Source organism: Populus trichocarpa, chromosome 1 (assembly GCF_000002775.5).
Source record: "Populus trichocarpa isolate Nisqually-1 chromosome 1, P.trichocarpa_v4.1, whole genome shotgun sequence".
NCBI classification, from domain to species: domain Eukaryota; kingdom Viridiplantae; phylum Streptophyta; class Magnoliopsida; order Malpighiales; family Salicaceae; genus Populus; species Populus trichocarpa.
In genome coordinates, this window is record NC_037285.2 from 10,189,801 (window position 1) to 10,206,264 (window position 16,464).

Genomic DNA, 16,464 nt, shown 5'->3' on the forward strand with positions numbered 1-16,464 from the left:
TTTTTTGTTTTTAAAGGTATTTTAGTCGTTTCACAATGCTTTTTATTTTTATTTTTTATTTTTTATATTTGCTCAAACCAAATTGCCCCTCACATGACATTATAATAACAAAAAAACCATCGTGCAAACACGAAAATACCCCTTGATGTCAGTTTAGATTTTTTTGCTTCAAATAGTACTTTGGTCGTTTCACTATATAATTGCAATGACAAAAAAGTTATTTGTTTCTAGTCAATCTAGTAATGACTAACGAGCCATATAAAAAGATTTTAATGCTTTTGGAATTCAATGTTAAATTTTTTAGATGAAAAGACAAAATCATCATTATATTATTCTAGTAAACAATATTTTTTAGTGTGGAGGTATAGTGTTTTCCCAAAACTAATTTTAAATTCTTTTACTTTTGTATATTAAACCTTTTTGATTTCATAAAACAAATTAATAGTCAAACAAAAATTAAAGGAAAAGGGATGTCAAACATGTATAAGTACATAAAATCTCTCACGATGATTTCAATTAACCTAGTATTTCCATGACACTATAAATTAAAAGGAATATTAAAATATTGCATTCCATACCATTTTCACAAGAACTTCACACCAAACTACATAAGAAGTCGCAAAATGAAGAAAGAGGGGAAAAAATGTCAAATTAAAGAACTAATCAACATCAAATGCTGAAAATCTATTTGATGCAATTCCTAATAATGTCATTGTTGAAATCCTCGAAGAGGTTTTCCAGCAACAATCAGAGGACTACAACAATGCAAAAGTAAAGTAAAATAACCCCATCATATTTTTATTTTAATATTTTCCTTCAATTTTAACAATATCATAAAAATAGAAATTATACAATAATAATAACTAAATAAATAAACACTTGCACAAATCGCAAGCCTATGACAAATTTTACAACATAACTTAGTTAAAAAACAATTTGAATAACTGATAAAAACATCGTTTAACTATAAAAAAAATGCAAAATAACATTTTTTTTAAAATATTAAGTTGGCAACATACTAGATTGACTCAACATTTTTTAAAAAATATTAAATTGGCAACATATTAGATTGACTCTGGTCAACTCAAGTTAATTTTTCAAATCCTCAACTCGGATCACAAGATCGTGATAACTCCATGAAAAAATTAAAATAAATTATAAATTTAAATTTTCAATCGGTTTAATATTGAATGATGAAACTGAAAAAAAATCAATTTAAAATATAACAAAAAAAGTGACTCGTGCCAACTTGAATTAACTTGCTAAACCCTTGACTTGAGTTATAAAACAAAGATAAATTCATAAAAAATAAATTAAAATAAATTATAAATCAAAAATTTATAATCAACCTAAAATTAAAGATAAAACTAATAAAATTAATTAAAAAACATTGTGATATGGGTGGAATCAAAGTGAATTCCGCTACTCAATTAGTGTTTTTTGGTTCGTCATGACCAATTAAGTTAAAGCACCAAGAGGTAAAAACTACTCGAAAAGAGGGGAGGGAGAGAGAGAGTAAAACGGTAAAGAAAAGGAAGCAATAGGCATCCACATCCAACATTATCATTAATAATAATTAGTTGGACGTCCAAAAGAGGTTAGGTATAAAATGGTGATGCCCCCTCCCACTCTCATTGTCAACGCAGCTAAGATTATAAGGAGCATATCAGTCTGTTATGAGAGGACCACCGCTCTGCTTGGTGGCCTGCCTGACTTTTGTAGTACAATGGTGGAGCTAGTGGTCCTAATGGCCCTCATATCTCATTGCCCAATTCACTCCTCTACCAAATCCAAGACACAGAAAGAAACATTGCCCACTAATGGAGTTCGAACGATACGATGTACTTTTAATACACAATAACAGGAACTATACTGTATGCATAAAGGGCATAATTATATAGCCTTGTAATTAATTCCTGCTTTGTTTTCAATCAAGTTAATATACTCTTCCTCTCGGAGGCCTGCTATTCTCTATGCATGACTCAAATTCATATTATTATTGTTTTTTTAAATATATTTTTTAAAATGTATGAAAATAATAATTTTTTAATTTTTCACACTAGTATTTCTACTAGGAATAAGGTAATTAAAAAAAAAAAAAAAGAGTTACGAATTGTTGGCCATTTGAGAATTTCGGACATGCCGAAAGGAATGTAAAAAATCCGAATATCAGCCAATATTTGTTTTTGTTTCCTAGCTACATCAATATAATTATGAAAATGTCTTATTCGTGGTTGCTATTTTTGCTTTTAGGTTTTTTATGACATATTTTTATGTCATTTTTTCACGTACGCTTTTTTCTTACATTTTTAGGGTAGATATTTGTGGTTTTTCTGAATATCCAAATTAATAAAATGTCTTAAAACGGTGATTTAGAGAAAAGTATTCCTTTGATTATTTTATTTCTTTTTTTTTTAATTTTCTTATTATTTTGTTTGGATGCTCCAATAAAGAAATTAATCATATGGATCTCTTTAAGTTTGCAACTAGAAATGATACCAGGATCATAAGAATATTAATAACATTTCACTCATATATATATATATATATATATATATATATATATATATATATATATAGATAGTTTTCACCCATAATTTGAAACCAAGAATATACAAATGCCAATCTTAGAATAGTTTTGTGTCAAGAATGATTACTCTTGAAAAATAAATCCCATCATGTTTAATAATGACAATCTTTAATTAAGCCTGACTTTGCACCAACTTTCATGATCTGTCATTATTATTATAAATAATTTACTTTCAAGCACCAACCTAACTATCAATAAAATATATGACACACTAATTAATGATTTAATTTTATAAAAAATCAAATATTCTCCATCATGTTAAGTAAGCTTATGCGAACCCAAGTATTTATAAATAACACAAATTATTAGACAAGAAGAGAGGCTAAGGCTAAGATAGGTAGACTCATGTTGACTTGACTCCAATATTACTTTTCTATCTAAAACACCTTTGTTTTCATGTTCCATACACTTTCTTTTCATGCACATTTCACTTCTTTTACATTTATGTAACAATGATAAAGTAAATATTTATTTTATCTGCGATGAAATGATAAGAAATTTATGGATGAGGGAAGAGGAAAAAAACGGGGACAAAAGATGGATCGTTGCATTGTATAGTTGTAAAATTATAGGCTTCAAAACTTGATTAATTATTGTCAAATTGCCCACGCATCCAAAGAAAAAGAAGTTAATATTAAATTTGACAATTAATTAACAATTCAATCCATCTCACACGCAACTTTTTAAATTTTTATACAATTCTATTTAGCTTTCTAATTTCTAATTCTAGGGCGGAATAAAAAAAATTCTAGTTGTCATGGAATGACATAAATAACTGGAATTTTTCCATCCATTTAGGTTAAATGGCTGGAATTTTAGGAGTCAGGTATACAAACTTTTCATATACATAATTTTTACACATAGACATGTTTTTCTATACATTATATGCACTATTTTCTACATCAATAATACTATTTATCACCAATATTTTTAGAATAATACACCCGACACAATAATTATAATATGACACAATAACCAATATAACCACCATAATTAGCTCATGGGCAGTACACCAATTTTTCTACCAATAATATATCTTTTTCTTCATAAGAAAAAGTTCAAGATATAATGTATAAATACACTTGTTTACCTAGATCTCATCCTTGGCCACACAAAGATAAGAAAAAAAAAAAGAAAAAAAAAAGATAAGAATAAAAAATCATATCATAAGTCAGCCATACAAAGGTGCATGTCACACAAGTTCTAACCACACTAAAGCTAAAAGCTAGAGCATGGCTATATATGCTATAAATGTTTTAGCAACTACACCTCTTATGATCACACGTTTTAAGGTATTTGCTGTGATTGAAGGAAATTTTATTGTTTTTACCGTGACTATAATCATGACAATGAATAATATCACCCTCTGAAAATGAAGATGGATATCCATAAAATTCAAAATGTAAAGAAAAAAAACTTGAAAAAAGAGCAAGTGTTGTGGCAACTCCGATCGATCGAGTATATCCTAGAGAAAACGATAGATATTCTTTCAAAAATCATTTATAGTTTTAGAGGTGATATGTTACTCGGCCACTGCCTCCTTTCTGCGATATCATAATTTTTTGGGGGGTCAGAAAAGCCAATAATGCTGCTTTTATTGGTGGCTATTTTGAGCTAGGAGACAACATGGGTGCCTGTATGGCATGAGACACGGAGGTGTGAACCTATCTTGTTGAGCGTGTATCCTGTCTGCAGGCGCCTGAGATATATATAATGGTTATCGTCATCTCTGCGGCTCTGTAGAGTGGAGGCGAGGACATGATCTTTTTCCTTTTTCCGAGATTCAATGTGGCAATGAGTGGCTGAGTTGTCAACATGTAATTTGAGGATGCATTACATCCTCTCGTCCACAATTTTATTGGTTCGCGGTTGCTATGATTTTTTTTTAATGAAAACTAGAAAACGTGGCAGCGCGTCGTCGCTCTGAAATTATTATTATTATTTTTAGATGTTTAATACATTATTAACAAAATTTAATTGAATCAGATCTAATCCAGAAAGGTATTGTTTTCTACTCTAATTAAGATTTTGAAAAGCATATCACACTTCATTTATTTAAAATTTTCACTGAACAGATTAAAAAACTTCCACAACTTTTGCAAATATCAAAGAAACTAGGATAACCTAGGTAAAGAATATCCATCACACACAATTCTCAATTAATTCATTTATAAAAAATTAAATTAGAAAAAAATTTAATCTGAAAAAAATACAATAAAAAAACTTGAGTTAACTCAAGTTAATTCTTAAAAACTTGTAATTCAGATTATAAAACTGGAATAACATAATAGAAAGTAAATTGAAAAAAAAAATCACAAAATCTAATTCCTAATCAATTTAATTTTGAAGAACAAAATTGAAAAACATATCAGTGAAAAAATGAAAAAAATTAAGTCGGCAGGTTAACCCGTTAAACCGATAACACGAGTCATAAGACCGAAATAAAATTGCGTTCCAAATAATATTTTTTTAAATTTTAAATATTTTTTGCTTAAAATTAATATCTTATATTTTTTTTGATCTTTTTGATGTGCTGATATAAAAAATAATTTTTAAGAAATAAAAAAAGTATTTAAATGCATTTCCGAACGAGAAAACACCTTGAAAAACAACCGCTATCACACTCTTAAACAACCAAATAATTTAAAAAATCAATATAAAATTGACTGAAAGCAACTACTAGTTTACCAGTCGGAGAAGGTAAAGCATGATTAACTCAAAAAACAATTTCTAATGATCAAAATTATGCCGTTTTAGCTAAGTTTTTTCTTTTAAAAAAACCAACGGTTTTTTACTTGTTTTTATTTGGGTTAATTGGATTGGTGGTCAGTCTACGTTTTTTAACCAGGTTAAACAAAGTCAATTCATTTCCTTGTTTTTTTTCAACATTGACCGCGATAGGCTCTAGATTCAACCACCGACCGTATTGGACTTTATAATAGTGCAAAACAAGTTGTGAAAAGAGAAAGTATACAAAATTGCAAAATGGTACCTCGTATAAAATTTCTTTACCTAACAAGCCCATTTCAAATAGGTCATTCGTCAAGGCTTCCTCAAGCCTACAAGCTACAACGGACCATGGGCAATTAAAAACCAGGGGGTAAATATTTTAGGATTTAGGAAAAAATATCAATGTTTTGACAGTTTAAAATTAGAATTTATTATTTTTTTATAATTATATCATGATAGGATAAAAATTTCCAGATATAAAATTCGTCAATGTTGAATAGAAATATATTGCGTCTAATTATTGGATAAAAATACAGATAAAAAAAAAGAAAACTGGAAATTAGAAAAAAATAATAACTGATTAACGTGCGGCTAATTATAGAAAAGGAAATACAAATAGTAATTAATAGATTTTAAAAAGAAAACAATTAATACAGCTACTAATAATTAGCTTTTACATAACAGGAATAAATATTATGTATTAAAGTTCTAATTTAGTTAATAAATTAATAAAAATAACTAATTATCTTAAAATTTGAACTAAAAAATAAAAGAAGAGAATATATCTTTTTTGTTAGAGAATAATATAAATCATATTCTAAGACCTCATCTAACAAAATTAAGCCCATTTGAGGGGGTGTGTTAGAGAATAATACAAATCATATCCTGAGACCTTACCTAACAACTTAATTTCACAATCTCTATTTATTTAATAAAAATTAAATATAAAATAATATTATTCTCACTATTCTCGTTTTTTTTACACATTTATTCGCAAGGCCAAACATCATAGAATTACGAATATTAAATAAAGGAAAAGAGAGAACGAGAGATACATGACAATATATATATAAATAAATATAAAAATTAAATCAACCATCCAGGCATGCATCAGTACATCAATAAGAAAATATTTCATGAGAATAGGTTTGGAGTAATGTAATGAGCATATGCACTTAATTAACATCTCTAATAAGCCTTCAAATTACGGTTTTGTAGCCCAACATGAGTTTAATTATTATAAACAGAAAATCATATGACCATTCACTTTCATACTCTTGCGTCCTTGGAACAATTAGATTCATGAATGAAGGCGGGACCGACCCGAATTCGAATATCCTATAAGAATATACGCAAGATTGCAAACTCATGGGAGGTTTGTAATTACGTTAGATATTTCTAAAAAAATAATTTTTTAATTAATTTTATATTTTTTGATTTGTTTTGATGGGATAATGTTAAAAATAATTTTAAAAAAATCACTATATTTTAAACATTCCTGTAACTTTCTAGAGAAGGGAATTGACAAATTTTGCTTCAAACAAATCACACCCTCTCCCATCGTGGATCATTAGACACTTGCAAGATGAATATTTTAGATGATGAACAAATAGATAACATTTGACATTTGAAAAAAAACGAGGATATATATATTAATCAATCCATGATTAGGACTCAATTTATTAGGTAATACAAAGGTTATTTCTTATAAGCACTTATTTATAATATGCAGATTTGGACCGTTTCTCAAGACCTGAATATTCAAGTAATTAACAGGTTTAGCTTAGTAAGGTTTTTTTTATCTATTGTATATTTCGATCTAGAACCTTTGATTTGATGTCTGCGTGTTCTGTCCAAAACCAGTGGTTTAATTGAAGTGCTCTGTACAATGTACATGTGCCATTGTACAAGTCAAGATCAATACCTGTATAAATCAGGATCCAGTCAACTCTCTGATGTTCTTCTTGTCATCGCTCTCTGTTTTTTTCTTCCTTGAGAAATAAACAACTTTAATGTCCAGCAGGAAGATTGTCAGCAAAACTCTTAACTTTAACCCTAGAGAAAAACAACAAGTCCTTTTCACCAGGCCCATTTAAACAAGAGTGGGAGAGCTGCAAATTATAAAACCCCAAGAACAAGATGCGGGAGGCCATTGATTGTTCGTGGTGAGCCCCACCATGTGCCTGCAATATGTACTGAAGCCCTAAGGGCTACGATCCTCTAGTTATGATTAAGAAGGTACATGTCGCTTCTATTTCTTATGTAAGCCACTGAATTCCTTTCGATCAATCCGTTTAAATTAAATTAATAAGACAGCAGAACTGGTACGTTATGAAGTTGGTTTTGAAGACGGTTGCAGCACCATGCCCGCCCGTCTCTTTCTTGCTGTAAGTAAGTAAGCAGCATTAATGGCAATTTGATCCGAATCTCGATGAGCTTTAATAAAAATATTGTTTAGATAGTAATCTTATCCGATAAATAATGAATATAATATTAATATTATTACTTTTTTTAGTACAATATATATATATATATATATTGAAATACGATGGATATTGTATTAATATATAAATTTTTTACCCAATAAATAATAGATAAAATATTAAAATTAAAAAATTAAACCCGCGGGTAGCTAGTATCATCACTACAGTAGTCAATATAATAAAATTAGAAGCTAAAATTTCAGTTATAGAACATAAAATAAATTAAGACTGCACTTTCTCTTGAATGTTTTGTTTTAGATTTGCCAGCGACCTACTCAGAGGCTTGAGGCCCAGTTCTTGGGATTGGCCATTGGGCCATGGGCTCCCACGTTTATTAACATATCCAACACTTTGATAAAAGGGAAAGGTAGGCCTTTTTTATCATGAGGTTGGAAGATGGGACGGATAGCACCGGGTCGGGTTTCTCCCTTTTTTATATTTTATTATTTAACAGATAACAAATTAAATATTCATATTATATTTCTTGGATTTTATGTACCTACTTATACATTCATTATCTAAAAAATTATAAATATTACACACACACATACATATATGTATGTGTAATACGCAAATATTAAGATATTTATATATTATATTTGATTATATATATATGGTTAAATTTGATAATATTTATTACTTATTGAATAAAATAATTATCCATAAAAAAATATTCATTCAAATTAATATTCATTAAACTCGAATTAAATCGTGAAAAGACGGAGAACTTGTTAGAGAATAATATAAATCTTATCTTGAGGTCTTACTTAAAAACTTAAGTTATTGGGTTTAGATGATTCTTTGACGTGGTATCAGAGCCTTGATGACCAAGCGGTCACGAGTTCGAATCTCACCATCCCTATTTATTTGATAAAAATTAAACACAAGGTAACATGGACCCGTGCAAGTTTCAAGTTAAAAAGGCTTTCACTTGAGGAGGTGTGTTAGAGAATAATATAAATCATATCTTGGAACATCACCTAAAGTTTAAGCTATTGAGTTGAGATGATTATTTGACATAACTATCTTATATAACAATTGAGTTTTTGCGTTAAAAGAGGTGGGCTAGAACTTGGATAAAGTACATGGGCTTGCCTAAAATTAAAATAAATATTGTTGCTACTTTTTTTTTATTCCTTAATTTAATTATATCTTTTCATTTTCAAAATAATTAATTGTAGTCTTTTTTTTTTACTAATAATTAAATTTAATTTCAAGATAGATTAGCTGTTAGATTTGAGTTAAAATTAATTACACACTAAAAGCAATATTTATTTTGATATTAATTACACAACTAAACCTTTTCATACACACACACACAGATACAAACATACATACATACATACATACATATATATATATATATATATATATATATATATTAACAGTTGTTTGCAGTGAATTTCTATCCTATTCCGAATCTAATGTAGAAATAAAACTCTTTCGAGCAATTTCTCCCATTATGTATGGGATAAAGTTAGACAATGTATTGTCGGCCCAAAATTTGCTCATCGCTATCCCTAATTGCTGTCCATAAATTAATTCTAACAAATAGTTCCATCCTGCAGATTAATTAGTTATCGATGACTTATTAACAAACTAGTTAGTTTAAACCTTAAACTAACCATCTTTATCCCTTTTGTCCAGCCTTATTCTTGCCTTTCACGTGTTTTTTTTTGTGCATTGATGGGGAAAAAACCCTTCATCTTCGGTTGAGCTATCTAGGTGGTGGCTCAGTTATAAGAACTTGGAATCAAGAGGTTTATTCTCTTTGTGGTCTCAGGTTCGAGCCCTGTGATTGCTCATATGATGGCCACTGGAGCCTTACATGGTCGTTAACTTTAGGACCCGTGAGATTAGTCGAGGTGCGCGCAAGCTGGCCCGTCTCCCACGTTAAACTAAAATAAAAAAAATAATTTCTCAAAAAATATTTTTTACTATAAATCATTAATATATATACATCAGATTCGTATGAATCAAACCAATCACATGTAAATTTATTATAATAGCTGATGATAGTGTATTATGACTCATTAATTATATCAACTAATTTAAATTCTCATGAACATCCATGTAAGAATTTGAATCTTAGCTAGTGACATGACTTGCGCCACCCAATAACATTCCTAGCTAGAGTAAAGTATCCTCGAGAAGATTCATGTATTACATAAGAAAACTCTTCTAGTTCAGTGAGCTTATAAGTCACGATTTGTCACGATAAATGATGGCATTGTCTCTTGAAATGCCAGCATAATTTGGTCGCAACCCCCAAGATTTACTGTGGCATGTCTAGCTCGAGTAAATTACGGCGTGCTAATTCCATCTCCGATGTTTCTAGCTTGATGTGATTTTCTTCACCATCTCAAGTTTGTCACTTTGCATATGTTCGGCATCGAAACTTCTCTTGGGGATTTGAGCATGTATTTATTAAAGTTTGATTGTTCAAACTTTCTAAAACATAGTGCTTCCACTTTTTTGCCTTGATTTTTGTAATAGGGCTACCTACTGTGCTATTACAACTGATTAAGATTTGTCTGGGTCGGAGACACTCTTGAAATGATAACCATCCTGCTGTCCTGTTCCTTTAAGAAGCTATCGTTAGTCTAACCCTACATTCCCCGAGTTCAGAAACCCATGAGTATGTATAGTCTACTACTTAGGTAATTCAACCGCGCTACACCGCGGGTTATGTTCAATTTAATTATAAGATGGTTTTCTTGAGAATACTATTTTTGAATTATAAAACAAAAATAATATAATAGAAAGTAAATAAAATAAATAATAAAATTTAATTTCCAATCAATTTAATATTAAAAGATAAAATTAAAAAAGAAGATTTAATAAAAAAAAAACTTGAGTCAATTGAGTTAACTTGTCAAATCTATAATTCGTGTTATAAGAGTGTGATAACTCAATAAAAAATAAATATAATATTAAAGATTAAAATTAAAAAAAATCAAAGGTTAAAACAAACAATATACATTATTCCAATAAATAATATTTTTCTAGAATGAGTAAAGTAAAACCACCCTATTTTTTTAGTTTATAGTCAATTATAGATAAATTGTTTAATTATGAAACTAGAATAGCAGTACTAGACAAATGACCACAAGTTAGTTTCTTCTACTGTACTTAAAGTTTTTAAGAAATTACGATTTCTGCTTGTATAAATTAATAGTTGATTTTCTAGACGAGGGGATTAAAAGTTGGATCTCTGTTCTAAGTATAACTGATGCGTGTTCTTATGTTCCATGACCTCAAATCACATTTGAGCAAAGTTTGAAAAGTGACTTTCAAATCATTAAATTTAATGCCTTTCTTGGTTATGAATTAATGTGGCTATATATAGCTCTCATCCATAAAAAGACGAGCTTGCTAGCTAGGTGATGATTAACAAGCAATATTGACTTCAAGGAGAAAAAATAATTAAGGTTAATTATCGAAACAATTCATCGTTGCCCTGAAGGTTATAAAATTACCAGCTAGCTAGGTGAATTAGACCTACCATAATATTATAAGTTGTATGGAGCTAGGCGAGACCATTTTTGATCTCTCGTAGCAGCCTACCTCTCCTCTTGCCAATTGCTTCTGAACAAGGCTTCATAAATCAGGCCTTCAAATTGACGGTGCCTCTAATATTATGACTTGTGAGAGGGTTCATGGAATAACTCTTATATCTTATTTTAAGTCTTCATCGATCCTATCAGTAACTGAAAGGCACAAACCACCCACCAGGGCTGGGAATGGAGGGCACTGGGAGGAGAGTGGGGAGTGGCCTGGGGCCAAAGATCTTTTTCGTTTTCTTTTTCTCTTTAGTAGGGGAACAAATCTGTAACTCAACTTGAGATTGCAGACTTTGCATGATCTGGACTCTGCTATTATGAAGTACGACGGCTACATTTACATGTCAAGCAAAAGTGAAATGTTTCTTGGTTAGTCCACTGTTCAATCTACTGTTAAAAAAAGATACCATGAATCAAAATTATCTATAATCGCTGATGAAGAAAACATTTTTTGACATTTATTCTAGGATTCTTGATTGTATATATATATGTTTATAAAAGTACAAAATGAGTCTTGGACTACACGACTGGATCCCTCTACGTGTATGATCTGTTCTTTTTTTATTTCATTATAATTGAGAAAACTAATAGCTTTATTTTATTTTAAAAACCATTTATTAATTACGCAACCATCTGTTAAGAATGGAATGTTGGTTTGGTTCATGAATATTCATAATTGCATTCATTTATCGGTCCATAATTAATGTTTAATTCGTGTATTTTTTAGTTCTTGAATGTTGTATAATAAACTATATTGTATTTAGTTTTTCTACGTACGTACAACAAGAATAATTTGTCACAACAGTTTTTAGATTTTTTCTCTCAAATATATATAATATTGCTCTTTCTTACTTTTATTGTAGTTTTATAGATATAATTACAAGGTGGTTTAATTGGCGATTACTATAATTATATAATTAATTAGTGGTCAGATAATTTTTTTTTTGCGAATTGAAAGCATATGAGCTCTTGCTAGCAACGAATATCTAGATCACAAACATCCCTTAACGTAATGTACGGACACTCAAAAGCACTACTTAATTATCACATTTTCGCCGTTGGTCACCATTTTTTTTAAAACAATTAATGAGCTCATGAGATTTATTAATTTTCAAATCAATGACAGGAGAAGAAGAAGAAGAAGAAGATAAGATGGAATATATATCCCACTTCATGAGAACCAAAAGATAAGAACAAATATTATTACAACATTGAGGGTTCCCTACGTACTAAGCCATCCGTATGCAATACCCATCTATATATATATATATATATATATATATATATATATATATATATATATATATCCTGGCCAATGCTAATTGTTCATCCTTCATGCATGCTTGCTTCTACTTAAATCTTTTTCAATCTAAGAACCTTCTGTTTCCTATACCAAAGAGAGTGTGTGGTGGTGTGTGTAGTCAAAGTTGTAGAGACCATTAATTTCGTTTTCATGAAATACTATATTAGACAGCTATAACTAAGGTTTTTCTATTGTGAATTGGTGGCGTCCGATGTGGTGGTTCATAATCTATCACCTCAGCATCCTCTTCTACTTCGTTCTCACCGGATTCCATGGCTTTCTTGACATTATTGGAACCAAATCCTGCTACTGATAGTGCTCGCCTTGTTGAATATCCCTACATGAACAACACATCATAATCTCCATGTTATATATATATTTTGGTGTGGCACATTTCCTTGGTTTCATTCTTCAAAATATGTGATCACAACTTCAATGATGATCAATTTTATATCTCTAACACAGTAATCAGTAAATATCAATTATTGTGAGAGGTCGCTGATCAATTTCTCGGTGAATATGATTGATCAGTATATATATGATGATGATGATGACTATTGAGTTCTTCTTCCTTTTTCCTTTTCTATGAATGAAGTTTATCAAAAACCATTTTTAGTAGCCAAGATAGCCACATCAGACACCAAAATTGATAACAAAACTTGTGCTATACAGTTTGCACACAGCACAGATTTTATTTCAAAAGTACTTTACTGCTTCATGCAATGTAGCCCCACTAATGCTTAGAGGCACCTGTAGATAATCATGCATTGATCAATTTCCCTTCTCACTCTCATCACGGACAAGATGAAAGTGATGGTTCAGGAGCACCTGCTCACTTTTTTTACTGCCCTAGGCATATATATAAATAACGTCAAAAGCATTAAGTATCATTACCTCTATATTCATTGCCTTAAGCGATACCACAAGGCCGTTAAGAGACTTAAGAATCTGAATACCTGCATGTTCCATCCCTATCAGAAAATAGTACTGTTTGAAAACGTAATTGATACAACTAATTAATGACTATAAGAAGATCAAACAAACAGCATGAGAGACAATAATGGATCATATAGAAGATTTTTCCGTCCAAAACTGGGTGAGAAACTAAGCAATTAATATACTGGGATACTGGCTGTAGTTATAGCAAGGCGAAGAGCAGTAGTAAAATAACAATCTTACTTAATTACTACATTCTTAATTAGTATAATAAAATCTCAAAAAGGTAAATATATATAGTAGAATAGCTTCATAAAGAAAAGTAGCTTCTCAAATTTGTAAGGACAAAAATGCTGTGTTGGTTAAGGACTTGCTCGAGCTGTATGGAATCGGTGCGTGTCTTGGATTAAAAAATTGCCAGTGTCTCGGAGAGAAGTATATGGGCTATATATTTTGGATAACTTCGTTATCAGATAAAGAAATTGTGGGCATAAATGCATAATGTAAGTGTTAAAGAGGGAATTGATCAGTTATGAGAAGGTGTTCGTGTTCTGGCTAGGCATAGCATAATTAATCTGAGTGAAACCCAGCAATTTGACGGTGGTTCTTGTGAGGCGCATACCAAGAAACTGAAACAAGAGGCTTGATGGGATTTTGATCATGACCTGAACTTTTGGTGATAGCCTTTGAATCCTTTGATTCTCGAGTCATAATTGCAGCACCAGGAGCACTACTCTTTCCACGGATGGCGCCCTCTCTATCATTAGTTCCATGAACTGTATCTGTGCTGTGTTCAACTTTCTCTCCAACCTGCATGCACCAGGCCCAAAAAAATAAAATTACACGCACAGAAGGCGAAGGCAATATCTAATCAAAGAATCCACGACATATGTGGTAATGGAAGTTCAGGATACCAACCTTGGCAGAGAACAAGACTTTTGCATGAAAACCCTCGTTCACCACCCCAATATTTCGAGCATTACATATTGCGTGCATGGAAAGAGACAAGAGAAAAATGAAAAGTGAGGATTTGAAGGAGTGCATGATTCGTAGAGAGACAAGAAACTAGAAAGATACAGTTAATTAGTGTGTGGGAGGTGATTAAGAAGTGCTCGAGATATTATATGTGATGGGATGTAGAAGACTATATATGTTGCTATTTATATTTGTATTCAAAAGGGTTAATTTTGTGGGGCCAAGCAGAGACGTATGAGAAGGGAATCTGAGTACACCGATATGATGAGACTCATGAGAAGGAAATTTAGGGTATGGTGGCCTTGTCCCCCTAATCTAACCAGTCATTTTCTCAGCAAGGGACCTCCAAACCACAGTGGGCTTCTCTCTTCTAAGAGAATGGAAGAACAACATATCAGGAGAGAAAAAAAGGCTGCAAATTTTTCACTTTTTTCTTGATTTATTCCCGTATGGTACTGACTTTGCTTATTAAACTAATCGTCACCCATTATTTTCTCCGTAAATGAGCTAGTCCCTAGTGTAGTTTTAAGCAACTGGTGATCGATTAATTTTCTCCGACATCTAGATTAATAATTAAACGAACTAATATATAAAATGAAAAAATAAATAAGTAAAACACAGAGCTATAATGTCGCCATACGAGTAAAAGAATATTAATTACCATGGGAGAAGCAAGATATGTGCATGCAAGTGGAGGAAGTCAAAAGAGAACAAAATGTTAGGATTTCAAAGCTACAGAGCAGATGAGCCTGCGCATTTGTTAATTTCCTAATTACCCAATAACACCAAATCTTGTCGTCTGGTCTCATGCCCGTGGCTCCGTGTTTGGAGCTCTTGCCCACCATGTTACCTTGACGTTACCGTTCTAGAAATTTGCATGCAAATATTTTACTTTAACTGCATTAATGTGGCAATAAATTATACAGGCATTGAAAAGGTTGGTTGTCTCTCGAAGTGCTTCGAAGGTTACCCCATAACAATCAACTTCCATTACATGCAAAGCTCCGGCCATATAAGGTATTATAAAGCTCGGGAAATTAGGAGTGATCTGTGGCCTGTTTTTACCTCGTTTAATGTAAATTTTGTTTTTAGATTAATGTGGGTGTCCGGGTCAGCTTGTGTGTATCTCGATTAATCTCACGGGCCATGAAGTTAACGACCATGTAAACTTTCAGTGGCCATGAGGTTTGTAGAACTCGAACTGGTGATTTATAGGGAACAAATCTAGAATTTAACTAGTTGAGCTAGCTACACCTCTTAGGATTCATTTAATGTAATTGCTCGACGCTTGATTAGAAAAAAAAAAAAATTAAATCATTTTGTAAGGAAAGAAAAATCAGAATTCACCTCCTACAACTTTCATCAATTTGAAATTGGATGATTTTATTAGATTTTGTGAGGATATGCTCATTAATTAAGGTTTGAAAATCACCATTTATCTCTCTACTATTGAAATTTGATCAAACCCAACCCCTCTACAAACAATTTGATCATATTAAACCCTTTACTTTCATATACATACATATATATATTACTTTAAACTACCCATCCATTTTTTTGCTAGATTGGATACGAGGCATCAACTGACCAAATCAAAGTCTAGGTAAGTGCCACGCGCATGACTTAAAATAAAAATAATTTTTTAAAACAATAAATTAAATTGTAAAAAAACAAAAAGCCAAAAATTGAAATATTTTTCTTTTTCAATTTTTATGAAAAGAAGAGTTATTTATTTTTTATTTTTTATAGATACTTTTATTACCTTTTTAAATATATTTTTTATTATTTATGCTCAAAAGGCAAATTCATCTAAGACTTCAGAAATAAGTAAATAAATCAAGGTTTTAGATCAATTTGTGCACAGATCATGTGACTTTCACTTGT

General features: G+C 30.8%; 1 protein-coding gene across 1 annotated transcript; it reads right to left on the bottom strand.

Annotated features, from left to right (window-relative positions):
• Window positions 1-12,538: 12,538 nt before the first annotated feature.
• Window positions 12,539-14,957, bottom strand: LOC18094004 (uncharacterized). The gene is made up of 4 exons (XM_006368154.3): window positions 14,524-14,957; window positions 14,271-14,415; window positions 13,564-13,625; window positions 12,539-13,006 (listed from the first exon to the last, which is right to left on the bottom strand). Exons 1-4 carry the CDS (start codon window positions 14,647-14,649, stop codon window positions 12,833-12,835), a joined length of 507 nt encoding a protein of 168 aa, XP_006368216.2. The 5' UTR covers window positions 14,650-14,957; the 3' UTR covers window positions 12,539-12,832.
• Between the last annotated feature and the right edge of the window lie 1,507 nt (window positions 14,958-16,464).

Bases quoted from the DNA above. Each gene is read 5' to 3' on its own strand.
- LOC18094004 (XM_006368154.3), bottom strand. From the start codon at position 14,649: ATGCACTCCTTCAAATCCTCACTTTTCATTTTTCTCTTGTCTCTTTCC. The intron at 14,416-14,523 runs GTTGGTATCCTG...TGGTGCATGCAG, and splicing joins AAGTCTTGTTCTCTGCCAAG to GTTGGAGAGAAAGTTGAACA. The intron at 13,007-13,563 runs GTAATGATACTT...TTGTTCATGTAG, and splicing joins TTAAGGCAATGAATATAGAG to GGATATTCAACAAGGCGAGC.